At 41.2% G+C, this 21,749-nt stretch overlaps 1 protein-coding gene across 1 annotated transcript; it reads right to left on the bottom strand.

Moving 5' to 3' along the window:
• Positions 1 to 1,172: 1,172 nt before the first annotated feature.
• On the bottom strand, positions 1,173 to 21,508 carry LOC103372776 (DENN domain-containing protein 1A-like; the record flags this gene model as incomplete). Its single annotated transcript, XM_008302499.1, has 18 exons — positions 1,173 to 4,237; positions 5,505 to 5,745; positions 9,157 to 9,221; positions 10,874 to 11,038; positions 11,179 to 11,235; positions 12,121 to 12,192; positions 14,727 to 14,767; positions 16,604 to 16,691; positions 16,902 to 17,003; positions 17,234 to 17,359; positions 17,563 to 17,664; positions 17,848 to 17,893; positions 18,593 to 18,693; positions 18,809 to 18,919; positions 20,328 to 20,381; positions 20,671 to 20,751; positions 21,058 to 21,127; positions 21,287 to 21,508. Coding segments are annotated over 18 exons (2,806 nt in total), but the record flags the coding sequence as incomplete, so codon positions are not given.
• Between the last annotated feature and the right edge of the window lie 241 nt (positions 21,509 to 21,749).

Raw genomic sequence — 21,749 nt, 5'->3', positions numbered from 1 at the left:
ACAAGTAAATTCATCATGCGTAGACCATTCATGTTTATTTTTTGGTTGTGGCAAGAACAGAACATAATAAAGCTCTTCTTACGATTTTCTTACTATGACTTTTCTACGAGTTTTTAATTGTTAAATGGATGATGTATATCAGCAGGTAATTAATTAGTTAATCACCAACAGGGTCCAGGTTACTGTCTGATAAAGGTCACACCACAAATTTCTGAAAAATGCTGACACAGGGATGAAACACATTTGTTTCCTTTTGCTGCTATGCAACACCGAAAGTGTTACATGCCTAATTGCGAGTGCTGACGACTTCACATTCTTGCATATCACACAACATCAGTCGGCATCTGGTTATCCCAAATTCATTCTGCAGTTGGGCAAAGACCCCAAACACACTAAAAACAGCCTTGAGTTTGTTTATCAAGGCATGAAGTTTTGAATATACTAGTAAGTAGAATGTCCAGGTCTGTCAATCGTGATCTGTTGCAGTGTGCATGATGTTGATATACAGTCGTATGTAACTGACTTGGGGGAATGATCTACTGCCAAAAACCACTGCCATCCTCAGCTATCATCTCTAAACTAACAGACAAATGACATTTGTCTATAAAACACAGACAAATGGAGCTCTGTATTATGAATTTTAACGTCTTGATTTTAATGTTTTTTATGTACAAGTATACATTGTGGTGTGATGGTGGCACTAAAGACCATATATTTGAAGGATAGTGTCACAGGCCAAATTGATTGTCTCTCAGAAATAGATCTTAAGATGTGCTGTCCGATATCATCAGAAATCAAATGTTCTAACCGGCCACGCTTGTAGGGCTGGAACATGACAATCTTCAGTAACAAGGATAAGTGCACATTTTTACATAATCTCACCACATTGGCCAATTACAGCGGTGCACATATTGGTTTCACATAGTTAAGGTTAATGGCAAACAGTAACACCTCCCTCATTGCATGTTGGACATGTGTCAAAGGAGAGGCTTTCAGGTTCTATCTGATCATCCAATATTCAGTTCAGACAACCATAGGGACAGCTTAAACCAAGTCGAAATACCTCATAGTAGTGCCGTAATAAAGCTCAGATGTTTACAAGTTAAAATAACCAAGAATCATCTCACAAGCAAGGAAATCAGTGAAAAAAAGGTAAGGTAATGAAAATGTGCTGCATAGTCAAACACAATACAGAGTCAGAGTAATTTTAATCAAGTTAAGTTGATATGTTCAGATATTTGTACTACATTTTAAGCAGGTGCAGTCGGATACTTGCCACCATACTTTAATCATTCATAGAACAAACATGGTGTCATCTGTACACACACAGCAGCAACTAGATCTATACAGCACTTTGAAGCAGGTAGGACTTTTTGGCATTCACAACGCATGGACGCCCCAAAATCACCCAGAAAGCTGTATGGGCACGGACACCTACACAGTTTCTGATGCTGGAGAAATCACAACAGCTGAATTGGTAACTGGTTGGCAAAAATGTGAGAAACCATTATTTTTTTTGCTCCCTATGCATGATTGACATTAAAAGGTGTAAGAAGACTCATTAGAAAATAACTGTCATCATACACAAAGTAATACCCGACTAAGGCAAAAACCAACAGAAGTGAATAATTAGCATATTAGCAGAAAAAACTGGCCTAAAGATCATTAAAAAAGCACAGTTTACAATGAGTGACTCAAAGTCTCCAGATATTTAATTAGACAGAAAGGTTTAAAATCAGCACTCTGTATAAAGCTACCAAAAACATCAATAGATGAACTCTGAACCACAATTTGTAGCTACAGAACCATAATGCCATTAAGATGTCAATCAACTATAGCAGACTAGCTCCTAGTAACAATACAACCTAATTGTAGAAGTTGACATCATTAAGATATGCTGTTGTGAGCATGGCATATATCCTCTTGCAGGAAATACTGTGTACAGTGGCACTAAAGACAGATAACATGAGAGGGAGCTGTGCAAAAAGATATGTCAGCAAACATGTAAGGGAGTGGCAATGAGCAAGAAATAGTTGGCAATCCATTTCCATGGAAGAATGGCAGAAAAACACAAAATATCCAAATTCAGAAAATCCTAGGGTAGAGCTAGATGAATGCAAGTGCTATAGGCTGAGGAGGCAGCCAACACCCTCTGTCTGTTCACCAGACTCACGCTCCTGTTTGTCAGTGGTCAGCAGCAGAGCAGATGCTTGTTGTTGTTGTTGTTGTTTTGGTGGGTGCATGGGTGGGTGGGGGGTGGGGGGGCATTCCTACCTACTGGATCAGGACCTTTCTGAGGCAGTTAATATACATCACCTCTGATGTATTTGCACAAACAGACTCAACCTGCACGACACTAGTCCATCTGAAGCAATATCAGGGAATGAGAGGATCATTATGCTGCACTGATGTCATGTGACACAGTAAAACTGTACTAATAATTAAATGCTGCTTTTTGCTTCAAGTATATTTTCCTGTCATTCCCTTTTGCATGGGCACACGAACAACATCCAGAGGTAAGTACAGAATGCACCTGTGTGGATTTTCACCAGGCTTCCTTCCACGGTCCAAAAACATCGTGTGTTTGACGATTCTAAGTTGGTTGTAGGTGTGAGTGTCTGTGTTTGCCCTGTGATGGTCTTGCAACCTTTCCAGGGCGTATCCTGCCCTTTTGCCCTATCAGAGATGCTTTCAGACAGTGGGCTGTTGCGACTGTCTGCAACCTGTGCCTGTTGCATATAATAGGGACTAAGGACTTTGCCTCGACAACATCTGTTAAAACAATAAAATGAACAACTTTTCAAATATTATCCCAGATTTGCTCCTTAACAGGCTTCAGGAAATTCTAATCCTGCTCAAATGAGCTCCTGCATTGTTCTCCTCTGTGTCTTTCATGGTGGCCAAGATCACACATAGCAGCAGACACTGATTTGAAAAATTTCATAAACTATCAACTCAGCCCCCCCCCACAAAATTTTTCCTCATTTTAGGATAGAGGCAGGTCTTTAGTGTCAGATTAAGCCGTTGTTTTTTTTTCTATAGCTGTGAGCTGCATGGGCAATGTGGACTGCATCAGAGCTAATGCACCATCAAAAGCAGGAGAAGGTCCTGATAGAGTAGTGAGGGAAGCATGGGTAGTTACAGGGAGGTGTACTTCTGTGCATATAGACAGGTTTTAGTCAAATGTTTCCCATTTTCTCCGAAGGTCCTCCACCTTCTTTTTTGGAGGTGTAGCTGGGTTGGCCATAGTCAGCAGGTCGCCAAAAGGATCCTGAATCTTCTCGCTGTCTCCCTCAGTTTGAAGTGGCTTTTTCAATATGTTCGTGGCTGTCGTGGGGACAGATGTGGAGTCCATCAGGCTGGAAATTGCGTGGTTGCTGGCAGAGGACGGACGCAGGGGGCTGACTGAGGAGGGGAAGCTGGACTGAAGCAGTCCGTAATAGGGTGGCAGAGTGGAGCTGCCTGGTGAATGCTGTCTGTAGAGCCCCGTTTGTGCAGAAAACGACTGTGGCTGGGGTGGAGTGTTTAAGTAAGAGCCTGGAGGAGGCCCGTATACTGCATTGAAAGGATTCGCACTTACAACTGGGGAGTAATGCATTTGAGAGGAGGTGTGCTGCAGAGACTGGGCGAAAGGATTCAGTGATATGTGAGGATGCAGTGAGAAAGGAGGTAGGTCCTGTGGGTAGGACCTGGGTGGTAGTGTTTGTTTGCAAGAAGATGACACGCCGACATCTACCCCATCCGTTAACCCAGCTGAGCTGGACTGTGCTGAGTTATTAAGGGGGTCTAGCAGGCTTATCAGATCTATACTGTCCTCAGCGGCCATTGTAGGCCTCGGCAGGTCTGTAGTCATGCCCAGAGCATGTCGAAACTCTTTTGCCCCTGATGTAGTCCTTCCTTCACTGGCTCCGGATGTTTTAGTGCGCAACTGGGTCATGGGGGGTGCTAGGACAGTACCAAGTTCAGGCGTTTTCCTTCCATGGGGACGAGGAATTGTGATGTTACCAGCGGTGGAGGGGTCCAAAGGGTCAGTGCCTGCACTGGAGCTTTCCCGGCCCGGCGAGTGGGCTTCTGCCTGCACAAGAAGTTGGATAGGTGGAGGTATTTCACAGGTAGTAGGCACACCAACAGGCAAGACTGTTTCATCCTTCCCTCTACTCCACATCTTGTTGTAAGGGTTGGAGAGCTTGAGGCCTGGAAGCATTTGCGAGTTGTCACTGACACTTAGGTCCATCCGCTGCAAACACAAGAGACAATACAAACGTCAAAGGACCACTCAAGAATTGTTTTCCATTTGTTCTTACAATTCGCCCAGCAAAGTCTATGTCCTCACAACTTACATTAACACCTGTACTAACAATCTTTCTCAGTGGTGGCAACATGGGGCCACAGGAAGATTTGGAGTGACACAAAAAAACAAAAGCCAGAGTTTTATTTAAGGATTATTTTTTATGCTGTTGTAAAAACAGAGGCCATCTGAAAACAGTTAATATGACAAGCTAAATCGTTGTGAGAACAAAAACTTAGGACAATTAAATGTGGACTATTAAATATTCTGTCATCTAAATGTCTTTTAGTTAATGATCTGATAACCTTTCCTCATACTGACTTACTGTGTCTCACTGAAACCTGGCAACAGCATGAAGAATATGTCAGTCTAAATGAATCAGCCCCCAAGTCATTTTCATTTTTACATTCCTAGAAGTACAGCAGTGGAAGTACTGCATGTGTTGTGCGGAGATCGCCAGTGATCGAATCTGCATAGGTCTGGCCTGTTTGGAACGAGCCTATTTATGTTAGTTGATTTGCAGAGAATTTAATTGTATTTGTCTGATTATTAATTTGTGATTCTAAATTGTCCATTGGTGTGAATGTGAGTGCTTGGTTGTCTGCCTCTGTGTGTAGCCCTGTGATAGACTGGTGACCTGTCCAGAGTGTAACCAGCTGGGATAGACTCCAGCATCCTCTTAACCCTACAGAGGATAAAGTGGTGTATAGATAATGGATGGAAGGATGGTCTGATTGTGAAGGGTCATTCTACATGTATGGCTGATTGTGATGTTACAGATCCTAAACTACCAACAATATAGAGTATAGTTGCAGTGTCTTGTATACTGTATACTGCCCTGATTTAATTCTTGAAGTATCTAGAGACACCAAAACTTAAGGCAAGGGATGTGAGGATTCTTAAAGAAACAAACAAAAAAACATCTGTAGAGATGTTTTTGCACGTCAAGTCTGAATATCCAAGGGCTCAGTAATAAAGAGCATATCGATGGGCTGCCCTGTCATAATTACAATCATTGGAGACTTTGCACAAACTCATAAGCACCAGAGAACGTTTTAATAAGTCTGTGTTTCTGTAAGTTCCTGTATAGGCTGCTGGAAACTGTCTTGACTGTAAACTGAACTCTGCCCCCTGCTACTGCTACCTGCTCTCATCCGCTTTCCAGGTATCCAGGCGTATCTGCTTAAAAGATAGAATTAAACCAACGTTGCCTAACCTGGTAGGTGAACTTAGCGTGTAGCTCATCTTTAGGATTCCTCAGGTCTTCGAGACTTTTAGCCAAGGTAATCGGCTGGCTGTCAGGCTCGTCCTGGCACCCAAAAATGTCGCCCAGTAGGTTGACACTGGAGAACTTCTCATTAACTGGGCTGGGAGGGGCTGTGTGGCTTTCTGCCCCAAAACCAGGATCATCCCCTTCCATCAACTCAACCTCCTTCAGAGAGCGGTACGGCTGAGGCCTGTGGGGACAATGTTAGAGTTAAGTTATTTGTCACACACCAGAGGTCTTCATAGGTCAAAACCTGTATACAATCAAAACAAGGATTATTGCCCTTTTCTTAAATATAGCCCAAGATAGAACTTGTTTAAAGCCTTTGCAAAGGGTGTGTATTGTAGCTAAATCTCAAGAAAAAATCAAAATCAAGAAAAAGTCAATTTTTGTTTTTTCACTAATCATCATTAAGAATGACCACTCTCGATTGATGAAAAGATTATTTACAGTATGCTAGCATTGAATGGTACCTATAGTGAACAATGTATTTCAAAGCCCACCTAAAGGAGCAACTTTACTGATCTACAGTCGTGACTCGATAATCCGACCCTCAACAATCCGAAAACCTTGCTATCCGACAGATTTTTTAGGAAAAACGAACAGAATCCATATAAACCAGCCTTAACATATTGACAGTCTTGGATTCTGACTCCAACATGACATTTTATGTCACAAACAAGGGTAACAGTGTATTATCTGACTTAACAATCTAACAGATTGGTGACATTCAGACTGCAGGACTTAATGCTCAATTCAGATTTTTTTGCAAATTTGTTCATATTTCCAATTAAATACGACTTGTATGTGATCTCCTGTGTCAACTTCATACGACCCAAAAGTGTCCCGCATGCAGAAGAGGACACGTCAATGTCACACACCGTGAACATGCTCAGTGTCTACGGAAGTAAACAGGAATGGTAACAGTGGACCGTATCTGCCACTGCACCGCCGCCTCCGATGGTGGAAACAGAAATGTGATCGCTGTCCTAACTAGCATCAGCAGTCGAGTACTGCCTGTGCGTTCCAGCCACTTCTGAGTGCCTCCCCGACCGCGCCTAATATTCAGATATTCATCATTAATTGGATCCAGGAAGTACTATTCGGACCAGCCCTACTAGTTATTATAACAACTACGAACAATAAATATTAACAACAAATGACCCTTCAAGCATCAAGCCCTCTTTGTATCTCGACATAAAAGAAGATTTTACATTTAATGTCGGATTATGGAGTCACGACTGTACTAAAGGTCACTATTGTGATCGGCTTTGGGAGAAACCTGACCCTTTAGTGCTATTTTATATGGCTAGCAATGAGATCTATGCCTTATGTTCAACAAAATACTGCTCTTACTGTAATGTAATCGCAAAATTTCCCCCCCTCAGTAACCATAATGCTTTCGAGGTACAGGTTTAACACATGCACACACACTTCCTTAGGAAGAGAGGAGTTGAGAAAGGCTTTTTAATTAAGCAAACACCAAGCAGGGGAAAGCTAAATTAATCAAGATGCGTACAGAGGTGACCACTCAAAAGGGACGGAGAAGAGAAAGCTGTCAGGAAACCCAGCGATGGAGTCAGCGTCGTATTGGAACTCGTCTCCAGACGAATCCTCAGACAGAAAGACTGTGTAGTGACGAGTAGGACGGACAGAGCTATAGCAAGGAGATGAAAGACAAGAGGAAATTTAAAGCTCAGTATACATGTTAAGTGAGCCATTAAAAGGGACAGGAAGGAAGAGGAAAATAAAGAAAAGAAAAGAGAAGGACTAGCACTGTTAAAAGTATCAGGCCTTTTTATCTACTGACAGAGTATCAGGATTAGTACGTTTCTGTGCTTATTGTAGATTCGTTAGACTAATCAGTTTATTCATTTCAATCAACCAAAACCAAGTGGTGCAGTTAGCTGTGGGGGAAAAAAAACAAACAAAAACATGAAAGACAAAGATCTCCACTCTGAAAGGAATCCAGAATCTTTGAATCTTGTGTTATGTATCAGAGAACTGAATGGACTCTGATTTTGTCTGTTCCACTGCAGCAGCACAGATTAACTATTTCACTGTCACTTCATATTGCAGTCATGGATGACACTCTAATGCAAGACGCGTTGTAGATGTACTGTTACGAATAAATGACACCTCTTTCCAGTGTTAGGTTTCTCATCTGTTACCAAAGTAAAAACACTCACATGAAACAACTATAGATTATATATATCTTTTTTAAACATACACTTAAGGCACTATTAGTACAAACAGACAAAAACAATGTTCTCCATAAAATACCGTATATACTTTTATACTGCTCTTGTAATACTCAAGTTCCTCATCTGATTCCACGACCGCTACTGTTAATTTAGCTCTTCAGACTTTAGGGCAAAACATCATGTGCTCCAGCTTCATCCTACAAACCAAAGGCGTGTATGCTGGTATAATTGATGACTATAAATTGGTTGAAGGAGTTTGAATTTGAGTGTGAATTTGAGTCACTGTAAATCTGTCCAGGGTGGAGCCAATGTCAGTTTTTATGGTCAAGTCATGCTTGATATAAGAGCTAAACCATGTTTCTAGTCTTTAGTATCTAGTAAACAAAAGTACAAAATCATGCTTAACGTCTTAGCTTTGGAACCATGTTGCTCACTACAAACCAGCAGCATGTTGAAAATGCTCTAAAGAATGTGCAATTCCTGGAGAAATTGCAGTGTGATTACTTTCTGGCAGTTACTTCAGCTTGCAGAGTGGCCCACATGTACAGGAGGAGCCCACAATCAAACTACCAACATTGTGATTTCATTTCGTGTCAATCCCTCTACTGAAGCATTTGTTGCATTTCATGTGACTAAAACAGACCAGATAAACACAACAGTGCTGTGGCAGTCATTTGTGGTTTTTGAGTGCCCTCTGTTGGTATTTCAACTTTACAACAGCAAAGTCTATGTGGAGAAATCAAAACATGATAAAACATGATGAACATTTTGTGGTGGCTCTGGCTGCATTAAGTAGAGGGAGATGTCCTCGAATTACAAGTTTGGATGTTCAAAACCAAGTTCTTCCTGTACATTTGCACAACTATACACTACTATAATACTATATACAACTAGATATTACTGTGAACCACCTGCAGAAGTTTTTAGCATTACTACAGCCTTAAAACTGTAAATGAGGCAACTTAAAATACTTAGTGGGTTTTCCCAGAGTGCTCAGGCTTCAGCCCACAAAGACATGTATGGTAGGCTAGGTGGTGAATCCAAATTGACCATCAGTGCGACCGTGAGTGTACATGACTGTCCGTCTCTCTGTGGGGCCCTGCAATGGACTGGCAACCTGTCCAGAGTGCACCCTGTCTTTCACCTGTGTCAGCTAGGATAGGTTCCAGCCTCCCTGTGACCCTCTGTAGGATAAAGCGGGGATAGCTAATGGATAGATGGATGAATGGATGTTCAGAAGGCTAATATTACATCACACTCTTCAGTCAGGTGTATAATTTCAAATAATTCTGCCTGCTGCCTTACAAATAATGTCCTGACAACGCACATATGTAAAGATAAATTCTGGATTGCATCATGGACAGGGGATTTACTGTATACAACAGAGGTAGGCTTACTGGTCAGTGCTGCTTTCCAGACTTGCATTGCTGCTTGGTCTCTTCAAAAGCATTGGTGGGCGAGCCTGTTAAAGATAATAAAAAGTATGAAAAAAGGACACATGACCGATTTGGAATACAATGACTGATAGAATGGTGTATACTGAAACAATATTTGAACACATTTCATGGAATCAAACTTAAAACTTTAAGTGGTTGGAACTACAATGTTTTCCATCACAAATCATCTTTGGCAGCAAAAAGACATATAAACCAACAACAATTTAAATTTTGCTGCGTCATCAAGGCACTGAAAAAAAAATCAATTATAGACAATTTTAGCCGTGGCTAAAAAAATAAAAGCTGTTACTTGAATGCATTCTACAGTGAGCATTGCTAATATGAGAGAGGACAGAGCTAAGGTTTGATAACAGATTTGTTAATGTCAGTGCTTATGACAATAAATTGCATACATTGCTTGCATGCAGAAGGCTGTGGCAGACAAGACAATAAAGAAGGAAAATGTTTATTCTGCTTTACCTTACTGGCCTGAAAATAAGACTTTATAACACAGGCATAAAACTAATTGGACAATTACAATTGACTCACTATTAGCAGTTCCAGGGTCAGGTATGTCCTGTTTCTTTGGGGGTTTTTTTCCCTGTTCAATGTCAAATTTAGGAGATGACAGCTTTGGAGTTGATTTAAAGTGTTGACTTTGCATCTACTCAGAGGAACCTCCAATATGAGTTCCAAAGAGGTGTTTATGCAAGTGAAGGAGGCCATCATTAGATGGGGAAAAAAAACAGACCTATCAGACCTAAAGCAGTGCGATCTTATAAAGAAAGAATGTACTAGTAAGTTTAGCAAAACCAAAAAGAAGACTACAGACAACAGCCAAAGGGGATGATCACAGATTTTTTTCATTGGTGAAAAAAAAACTGGTTTGAAACGTTTAGTAAATAACCCTTTGGAGGAGGAAGGCAGTTTGTTACTCAAGTCTACAACCAAGAGGGACCTTTATGAATCTAAGTACAGATGATCTGCTTCAAGATGCAAACCACTGGCAACACTCGAGGCCAGAGTAGATCAGATTACACCTGCACAGTTCAGGACCTCAATTTTTTGGACAGATGAAACCGAGATGTCACATCACCTGTCATACATGGTGGATGCAATTTTATGGCATGGGCATGCATGGCTGCTAATGGAAGTGAGTCACGGACTGCTAGGATGAATTCTGAAATAGTATAGAAATGAGCTATACCTTCTGCTCAGATTCAGTCAAATGCTGCAATGCTGCAGTATTAAAAATAACCCTTGTATCTAAATTTATGCTAGTTTGTCCAAATACCTTTGAGCCTGTAAAAATGGAAGAACTATGTAGTCAATGGCTTTAACTCCTAAAAGAAAAAGCAATATTTCTGTTAAACTGCTTGAAATAAAGATGAAAGACAACACTCAATCACATCTGGATTGCTTCATATCAAATCCATTGTGGATACTTATGGACTTGACTGTATAACCATTATCAAGTTTGTGGACGACACAAATTGTCTCTAAAGATCCTGGTGAACTTCTATCGATGCCCCATCAAGAGCATCCTGGCCTACTGCATCACAGTCTGGTACAGTTACTGCTCTGTTTTAGAACGGAGATCACTGCAGAGGGTGGAGAAAACTGCCCAAAGCATCACCAGTACAAACCATGGTCTCATCAGCATGCCATCTTTTCTCACCTCATTCCCCCAAACATGTCCAAAGTGCACAGTGGCTGGCCTTTCGTCATCCCAGGTTTGCAGTGAATCCTCCCTCCTGACTGCACCAGTTGAGGAGCTAAACCCTGCTGTGCTGTCATCGATGACCACTGACCCTCCAGTTGAGAAACCATTCTCGGCCTGCTCCTGCAGAGGGACGTGTGTGAGTGTGAAAGAGAGAGAAAGACCAAGAATTGTCATGATAGTGGCTTTTAATAGAAACATAATTCATATTCTTAAATGCAAACACCAATGTTGACAATTGAAAGCAATGTAGAGTTACATACTTTTTGCTTCAACCGACTCTTGACTTCCTTGATTCGCATTTTGGCATGGTCCTTGGCCTGTCAAACAAATACAAAGTCAGATCATTGCCATTCTCCTGGTTTTTGCAGCTCAGCAACAATCTAGTCCTGAGCAGTAAGAAAAGGGGCAGGCAATCCTAAGTGATGTCTCACATTGTCTCTATGGTGAAAATATGTTCACTATCAGGATAAAGGTCCAGTCCCTTATGGACTACCCATTCTGAGAGATCATTCATACAGCGCCTACGTAAAATGTAAAGAGAGCGATTGCAGAAATTTTCACCCGCTTTAAAGCAACTCACCCATTTAACACAGGTGTAGCAAATTTGTGCTTGATGAATTTGGTTTTTTGTTTGAGAGCATCTATGTGTAATGATTGTGTGTCAAGTGACTGTATTTGGAATGTTCAGTCACAGATAAAACACTCCTGGCTATATTTTAATCAAGTGCGCACTTGGAGTGGAGTAGCAGCCTGTTACATGCAGCTCTAGGTGTTTTTTATGCCTCACAATGGGAAGACTTCACTGAGTGATAGGACAAGCGTAAAATACAGTTGAATAATCAGGATTAAGAGACACAAAACTAAATTCAGTTTAGGAGTCGTAATGTTACACATCTTTTGATTAGAGCTTTAAATTCTCCTCGTGAGACAAACTCGTGAAGCTGCAGTGTGTTCTGAAGGTTATTCCAGGACCAGGAAACAAAATAGGAGAAGGACGCTATGCTAAGTTCAGCACAAATCCTGTACCCCTGCACTATGCTGATGTTCCATAAGCTGTAAAGTCTTTTCATATTGGTGTATTTGTCGAACTGCCACAAGTGCAAAAAAAGGAATTTCTTAAAGGAAATAAATAAAACCATGTAACCTTATATGCATTTTTACCAGTTCTTATACTAGTGTTTAACAGAGGTGAGGGAACTTACAAGCTTATAAACTGTCTTCATCGCTGGGTTTGCCTTGGTCTTCACTGTGTTGAAGATAGCTCCGCCTCCTTTCTATCGGAAAAGGTTGAGATAACACAAGTTAGAGTCTCACTAACACACCACACTGGGATCTCTGATATGTGCCACATTTTGTCACATTCTTTGCCATGCACTTTGTTCTTCCTCTGTGTTTCATGTGTTATATTTCCCTGTTCCTAGGGTCTCTTGTCTGTTTTTGCCAATGTGCCCTGGCATTCACTTTTTGCTGACTCATGATTTTTTTTTTTTAGTTACTTACCTTGTGTGCCCCCTACTGCTTTGATTGTGCCACGCAGGGAAGCGTTCTGTAAGCCCTGGCTAAGGAGTTCTCTACCTGAGTGGATTAAGGACTTCTGAACACCTGTGATTCCCAGCGTCCACCCAAGTTAGTGAGCCAGTGACCGGCTACCCTCCTGGTAGCTCCAGTTTCTGAGTCAGCGAGCCACCTGCTCGCTTTCCTCCTACATGATCAACCTCCTTAGTAGGCTATCCTCTGGCCTGCTAGCCTCTGGTCAGTCCTCCCATCAACTAGCACAGGGCCCACCAGTTCCCTGCCCAATCCTGCCTCCCTAGATACTCCATAGCAACCTTCTAGTAAACCCTTCAGAAGAACACGTGGCTCCCACCAACATTGTGCCTTAATACTGTCCATCTTTGCAGAAGTCTTGCTGCCAAATACCCTGGTTTACTTTCTTCCAGTCCCCAGGCTGGCAAAGATCAAGCCTGCCTCTGAGCTGGTTAATGGCTCTCCTGCTGCTGAGTAAGCTGACGGCCTGTGTGATCCTGAGTCTGTTTTTCAATCAGTTGATACTCTCCTGTACCAGAGTTAGTTGCTCGGCTGGAAGAAGCACTGCCTGCTTCTGAATCAATCACTGAGTTGGCTGACATGTTGTGGAAACTGCTATGATTCTTTTGACTTTCAAAAACAAAACACAGACAGATTGTTTGGTATATTTGTCTTTTGCAATCAGAAGAAAGGAAGACGGCATCTTTCTTGAAGAGCGGTACAAGAGTGGAAGTTTATTTATCAATGTAGTTGCATTTATCTCTCTTATTTCTAATGCATTAATAAAGGATTCACATCTTAAAATGGTAACCTATGAGCTGATAACTGAGTTTGTTTGTTTTTTACATATGCCTCTTTAGCTCCTGGGGCAGCTGACACTCTTCGGCCTCCCCTGAGTTTGTCAGTGCCCCCCTTGTTCCAGAGTGTCCTCCATGGTCAGCAATTGCCAACATTGTGTTTCTTGGTTGGCCAACGCCTCTGCTTTCCCACCCAGGCCCATTGACACCCTTCCACAGTCGGCTAATGCCAAGCACAGGCCTTTTATATGGTCAGCCAACACCAAGCCCAAGCCCCTTTAACAGTTGGCTGACATTTACTGTCCCTGTGTCTGCCTACAGTTCTTTTAAACTGAATCTGAGGGTCTGTCAATGTTTCAGCTGATGTCAGGCTTGTTTTAGGGATGGCTGACAACCAGCCATCAAGTGTGGTTCAGACTCAGCCCTCCTGGCTAACCTCAAACCTGCCCTATGGTTCGCCCTTCCAGCCAAACATAGTCGGACAGCCTTCAAAGGCAACAACCAGGCTGTTCCAGATTTAACTGTCACCACTGATCTCCTTCCTTTTTTACAGACCATGTACATGCCTTCATGGCAACAATATTCCCTTATGGTAGTGGCCTGTTTGCTGTGCTGCAAACAGTCCAGGAGTGGTTTGAGGAACATGACAAAGAGATCAATGTGTTGTGAGAGGTACTGAAAAATCAAGTTTAATCCATGGAGGGTCCATCTCGCAACTCCCAGGACTTAAAGGATCTGCTGCTAGCATCTTGCTACCTGACACCACAGGACACATTCAGAGGTCTTGTGGAGTCCATGCCTTGATGGGTCAGAGCTGTTTTGACAGCACCTTTCCCTGCTGGCAGCACAAGGGAGACCTACTTAATATTAGTCAGTTGGTAGTAATGTTGTGGCTGATTGGTGTAAGTCCCTTTTTAAGTCAGAGTAAAACAAGTTTTTAGTTACTTTACACGTATCTGTGTTTGGCTCCAGTGACACTAAAAACCAACTATTATCTAAACAGTTTGTCTTTCAAACATTCTTCCCTCAGATACATTAAAGAAGAAGCTGAATGATTAGAATTAGCAAGTTATGTGACCTTCCAGAACTGATTAGTTGTGTGAGCAAAAAAGTGTGGCCTAACTAGAAAAAAAAAACTCAACAGGCTCCAAAAAACAGACAAGAAACACTGTAAAGAAATATCCTGTTGATAAATATCTGTAGTACATTTCAATAAAATGAATCCTCTAACAACTAGATACAACTTGTTATGGACAAAATTTTTGACTGAGGGAAACGTTTAACCTAGTGGTGGTGGTAAGTCTGTGGGTCACTAGATATGATTTAGTATCAAAAATATGATAGAAGACAATATATCACCTGACATTAGTGTCCCTTGCTGCTAGCAGAACAAAAGCAAATGAGTGAAATGGCAAAAATGTATGTAATGTATTCTTTTGAGTAGTGCATGTCTGTCTGGATAGCAAGCATTTAGATCTGCTCACCTTCACAGTGAGCAGCCACTGGTGGTAGGTCTTGTCACTGACTGTGGGGGAGAACCATGACAATAACCAGTTAGTATCACATAGTGGGCATTCTAGGTACTAGCTAAGAAGGTCTACAAAATTTCATGCAAACCTATTACAGTGCATCAATAGCATGCCACTAAGTCAGTACAGTCCATTTCCATGCTACTGTTTTGTTTCTGAAGTCTAGATTTTGGTTTTTACCAAGACTTGTTTATAATAGCCAGACCCAGTGCCTTGCAAAAGTATTCATACCCCTTGAACTTTTCCACTTTTTGTCATGTTACAAACACAAACTTAAAAACATTTTATTTGGATTTAATCTGATAGACCAACACAAAGTAGTGCATAATTGTGAAGTGGAAGAAAAATGTAGCGTTAAAGATTTTTTACAAATAAATATCTGAAAAGTGTAGTGTCCATATACACTATATTGCCAAAAGCATTCGCTCACCTGCCTTGACTCGCATATGAACCTAAGTGACATCCCATTCTTAATCCATTGGGTTTAATATGACATTGGTCCACCCTCTGCTGCTATAACAGCTTCAGCTCTTCTGGGAAGGCTGTCCACAAGGTTTAGGAGTGTGTTTATGGGAATTTTTGACCATTCTTCCAGAAGCGCATTTGTGAGGTCACACACTGATGTTAGACGAGAAGGCCTGGCTCTCAGTCTCCGCTCTTATTCATCCCAAAGGTGTTCTATCGGGTTGAGTTCAGGACTCTGTGCAGGTCAGTCAAGTTCATCCACACCAAACTCTCTCATCCATGTATTTATGGACCTTGCTTTGTGCACTGGTGCACCTTCATGCTGGAAAAGGGAAGGGGCCATCTCCAAACTATTCCCGCAAAGTTGGGAACATGGGATTGTCCAAAATCCCCTGGTATGCTCAGCATTAAGAAATCCTTTCACTGGAACTAAGGGGCCAAGCCCAGCTCCTGAAAAACAACCCCACACCATAATCCCCCTCCACCAAACTTTGCACAATGCAGTCAGACAAGTACCGTTCTCCTGGCAACCGCCAAACCCAGACTCGTCCATCAGATTGCCAGATGGAGAAGCACAATTCGTAACTCCAGAGAACGCATCTCCACCGCTCTGGCGGCGTGCTTTACATCACTGCATCCAATGCTTTGTATCGCAGCTGTGCTGCCATGGAAACCCATTGCATGAAGCTTTCTTCACACTGTTCTTGAGCTAATCTGAAGGCCACATGAAGTTTGGAGGTCTGTAGCGACTGATGCTGCAGAAAGTTGACGACCTCTGCGCACTATGGGCCTTAGCTCTCCATCCAATCTGACTGAACTGGAGCTATTTTTCAAAGAAGAATGGGCAAACATGGCAGTGTCTAGCTCTGCAAAGATGGTAGAGACATACATTGCAGCTGTAATTGTAGTGAAAGGTGGTTCGACAAAGTATTGACTCAGGGGGACTGAATACACATGCACGCCAAACTTTTCAGATTTTTATTTGTAAAAATCTTGAACAACATGTATCGTTTTCCTTCCACTTCACAATTATGTGCCACCATGTGTTGGTCTGCTACATAAAATCCCAATAAAATGCATTTAAGTTTGTGCTTATAACCTCACAAAATGTAGAAGAGTTCAAGGGCTATGAATACCTTTGCAAGGCACTGTACATAGACCCAGAGCTAACAGAGAAACCAGGAAATGGAACAAATAAAAAAAAAGGTGCAAGTGGCAAAGCGGGATGTTTGTGTTCTGTTAGATTTAATGTGAAACTAACATGGCAACATACTTTATATGTCTCCTCCCTTTATTTTAGTAATTCTACTTTACATAGGTGCACTCTGCATGGTAAGAGGTACATAAACACATTGCTGCTGGCTCACCTGCGTATTCACCCATGCTGATCTCCTCCTCAAAGATGTCACTGAAACCCTCTCCCGCGTTTAGCAGGTCCAACCGACCATCAATGAACTTGCAGGTACAAGCACAAAACATATTAGGTATTTACTGGAAGGGTGAAATACTAATATGTGTGCACATGGGCTTGTACTATTGTTCCTGTGAAGACCAGTTAAACCATTAGGACTTTTTTGCTGGTTTAGATTACAGTTAGGTTAAGGACTGGGATTGAGCTTATAGCCATGGTGATTCAGGGCTACGTTTGTGTGGGTCTGTTTGTACCTGTTTGAAGAGCTGTAGCTGAATTGCATTTTGGAGAAACTGTCTCATGGCACTGGAACGATGGTTGATAAAGGTTTCTTCATTAAATGTTATAGGCTCTCCCTAAAACGCAGAAGAAAAAAAACAATCATCAGAGTATTGTACATCTCTCACACAACATATTCAGCACTTTATACTCAGCACCCTCTAGACCAGGCCATTGGTTTTGCAAAAATAATTTTTTTGTTTGAACCATTTGTACTTATCTGTAGATATACACTTTCCAGAGTCTGACTTATTACTCTTTGTTTGCTCCCTACAGCCTTTATCACTGGTATACACTTTGCACTGACCGGCTCAATCTGCAGGGCGTTTCGGTAGCTGCCAAACAGAGCTGCCTGACTCTTGAGGAAAGCTTTGGCCACACCATCCCCCGTTGTTGTTGAAACCTTCTTCAGACGACTTTTTAAAGAAGAAACCTGCAGTGTATTAAGTTACAGTTGTTAGAACATGGATGGATGGGTGGACAGATGGATAAATACTTTATTCATCCCCTTGGAGAAATTGAAGGTATCAAGTAGCTTACACGTTACACACAATTAATAGAAGAAAGAAGGATATCTATATTGTAAGCAACTGTCCTGCTTCTTAAACACTGACTAGCTGTCCAGTAGTTCCTCACCACATCATTGGGCAGGCTTTGGAGATCATCATAGGGGGTTTCCAGTGTATTTGTGTCAATATTCAGGACCACTACATCATCCAGAGCCATCCCTCGAACTTTCTACAAGACACAGAAAACGGATAACAGACTGGTAATCAACTTCACATGAAGTCACTGCGCTAATACTAAACAATTTTAAACCTGTCAACACTAGATAAAACAGGGTCAAAAACCATCACGGTAAATCACTGTTTTTTAAATCATGAATGATCTGGTTCCTGTGTACCAGTTGCAGACACTCACCTCCATCAGGCTGGAATGTACTCCGATGAGGTAGGGCATTGGGGCACTGAAAAAAAAAAAAACAAGCATACCATTTTTTCACAGCACATGGAATGCAGCTTAGACCACAGTAGAACCTTACAGTGACAAACACATCTTATAAATGTAGTCCAGCTATCTCCTATCCCCAAACTCTGTTTGTCTCATGTGTCCTATTATTGTTTGGGTCAGTAGCTGGGATTTCATCACATTCACACCTACCTATGATGTGCAAGTGTAAGCATGAGCAATCAGATGCTTAACAGAGTTTACTTAACGAACGCTAGTGTCAATAGTAACAAGGATTTTCTACATGTTACACTAAGAGCCTTTGAAAAGTTGTAAAATCGTTTGAATTTACCAAGACAACAGGTAAACACAGAAAATTAAAAGTCAATTAAAACTAAAGTATGTGAGATTACAGGGGATCACTGACTGAAATATGATGGAATGCCCATGTGAGACTTGAAAATTTCAGCAACAAGTAAATCAACAAATAGGACCACTAACTTAACTTATTATGCAACTTCAGCACTTTTTGAAGTAACATACAAACAAAACATGGACTTCTTCAAATATGTAAAATCTGCTATGTGTTTGGTTGTTGTGCTCATAGATAGATTTGAATGTAGTCTTGGTCGTTGTTGTCAGTGTATATTACTGTGCAGAAAGTACACTCTGTTCAACACAACAGGTTTGGAGTCTGGATGACAGCCATTAAACTCACCAGCAGTAGTCTAATAGATGCTGAGGCAGGACAGGAATGTAAACATGTTGCCAGTGCATTGGATATAACATGGCTGCAGACCCATGGACACAAGCAGTCAACTGTGAATAAATGATAAACTGTGAGATCATTGAAAGTAAAGTACTGAAATCTTCAGGAAACCAAAATCAACAGAGTTAAAGACAAGAGAAGGAAGACGAAGTTGGCTCTACTTACAGTGCTTAGTTTGCTACAGCAGATGAGGATTCGACGTTCATAAAGCATACTAGCGTACAGATGAAGCATGTTATTCACATCTACTGCTACAAAGTACTCAGTTAGGTTTCTCTGCAAAGATCAAACAAAATGAGAGAAAAATGAACAGGAGAGTTAGTTATGGGAGTAAAGATTAGAAAAAAAACACAATTCTCATGTGAACAAAGACTTGTTTGAATTTAAAGAATGATGCATTTTAATTAAAAAGTCTTATATCGGGCTGCAAGGGTGTCCCCTGCTGGGATCGGCTCCAGCCCCCTCGTGACCCCAGTGAGGATTAAGCAGTGTATAGATAATGGATGGATGGAAGTCTTATATCTGTTCAAATGTGCAATAATATATTTTCCATACAAATCCAACAATGTGCAGTTTTATCAGCTGTTGTCAAGTTTCATACTGAAACTGTAAACACTTTAAGTTGATAACCAGAGTATTGTTCATAGTGTGAAACAAATGTTTGCACAAATTTAATCGCCATAAAAACACAGTGACTGTAAACTCTGACCTTAAAATGGAAGAATCGGCTTCTCCACAAAAGTATCCACCATCTTCTCCACCCAAATACTAATTCTGCCCTTTTTAGCTGGTTTCTTTCTTGAAAGAACTTTGACAATATTTCCTATCCATTATGTGCAGTTCGCACACGAAAACAATTCCTTGTGTGGACCCTAACCACAAGTTGCTAGTCTGTCTGTTTTTTTTTTTTCTATGTGGACTCATCTCACTCAAGACATCACTTAGAAACCTGTTCATAGCCTCTTATTTACCAGAGGGCTGTACTTCGAAGCAAGATTAGTGGGTTAGCGAAGTATGCTGAGCCTAAAGTCAGAGTTTTCAGTGTTATGAAGGTGGTTCTCTTTTAACCTGACTATATCACCATGGTTACTTATGCTGCACAGCTAACCTGCTCCAGAGGAAGTTCTATTCACAGTTTTGGATTGAAAATAGCTGTAAGAAGTGTCCCCCCCTTAAGCCAGATTTTTTTTCCTCATGATTCCCTGTGAGCAGTACAGATTCTCAGCTGAGGGAATATCTTAAAGCTCAAACTCGTTGCGCTGTGCTCTACTAATCCCATTGAATGAAGATGTGCAGTTATAGTACACACTGTAGGCATTGTGTTAGCATGGGAACCTACATGTATTTAGGGTCAAAGTAATTTGGCTATTTTGAGAAGAATTTCACAAAAACTTTCAGATCAAAGTAAACAGATTTCTACAAAGTAATGTCAATTAATCATAAATATAAAATGTAAAATAGGTGATGCACAATTATTCCCATCATCTCTAACTGGGGTTTTATATTTTGTTGAGCCAGCTTGCACAAACAAAGCCTGGCTATGTCAAGCTTGCTTCGTAGTACACTCTTCAGACATGTGGCAGATCCAAATCAGTTAACAGTAAACTTCTCCTTGGTCAAATGCAAAGGGGCATTTAGATTTAACTGGGATATCTTCCAGTGTAAGAGAAATAACAACACTCACATTCTCAGGTATGCTGGGGAGCTCCCTTGCGTCAGGCACAGTGAAGAAAGAATGCTAGAGAAAACACATCAAGAGGGTAAATGTAAGAGAAAGCAATGAAAGGAATGCAAAGAGACTGTGGAAAACGTATACGATCAACATGTGTCCTCAGTGGAAGACTGTATGGTGATGCAGGATAAAAGTTACTGTCGTGATCTCGTTTAGTTCATACTTCAAAGCTATAAAGCAAAGAAATTATTTCACTTTACATGTTTTTTTAATGTTATAAGGGTAATTAGTTTGGGTGGAGAACAGTTTTGTTGTAGTGTTTCCAGTTTTCAGTAGGATGTGAAGTCAGGCTTACCACACCAAGATGAAGCGGGACGCCAGGCTCACGGACGGAAAGGGAATGTAGCGACACCAGGAGCTCCTGCCATTTGCTTTCCTGACATATTCAGAACATCCAAAATCCATGCAATAGTCATTAAAAAACATTCAACAAAAGTAAACACAAACATTCAGAATTATTTATCACAAAGCTAAGCATACAGCTGATTCTGAATATGCAGGAACACTACTACACACCCATCGACTACAGATACAAGAGCTCACATGTCCATCAGGGCAAATCATGAAGCATATTCAATTCACAGAAAAACTAAAGTTCAAACAGTATTAATAGGCTGGCCAACAAATTCCTGACTGATGTGAAAGAGTCACCTTGCAACATAAGTCACCTGTCACAACTTACCTGGCCTTTGACAGTGTAATCTGCAAGGATATTCAGCAACTTGTAGAAGACTTCAAACCAAGGCAGGTAACTAAGAGGACACAAAAGGAGGGGCTGAGCATTACGCTGCTGAAGGTTGTTTTATTTGACATCTTCAAAATTGTAGGGCTGCAATGAATCGCCGCTCTAAACTTGCAACATCAGAATCTGAGTATGTATTAGGCTCATGGCTGCTTACAAACATACTCACCTGAGAATGCAGTAGCACCTGGTGTGTGCACCTGTAGAAAGACGACAGAAGCCAAATCTTTGTTTGCTTTCAATGTCAGTCAGCACAAATGTGAAGTTCTGGCTGACCTGGCTGACTGTCAGGCTGCAGGGTAAAAGATTTTCACAAGACAGGCAGAGAAAGAGAGAGGGAGAGAAAAGTTTACTTGTATAGCACGTGTCCACATCAGCACAATTCAAACTGCTTTACGTGTGGTCATTAAAAAGAAGATAAATACCAGACAGCAGATATTAACATTTGACTGAAAAAGTGAAACAAAATAAAAAAGATATCTAAGTTAAAACAGAGCTAAAACTACTGCCTCACAGTCGTACGTCTCAAACAACCAGTCTTTGTTTAACGAAATTTAGATTTATAATGAGTCATTCAAAACACGACTCATTATGGACTGCAATCGTTGGAGACTGAATCATTTGCGAAGCGA

This window comes from Stegastes partitus, unplaced genomic scaffold, assembly GCF_000690725.1.
Source record: "Stegastes partitus isolate 25-593 unplaced genomic scaffold, Stegastes_partitus-1.0.2 Scaffold1825, whole genome shotgun sequence".
Lineage (NCBI taxonomy): Eukaryota > Metazoa > Chordata > Actinopteri > Pomacentridae > Stegastes > Stegastes partitus.
The sequence above is the reverse complement of the archived record's forward strand: the minus strand, read 5'-3'. Positions and strand labels throughout refer to the sequence as shown.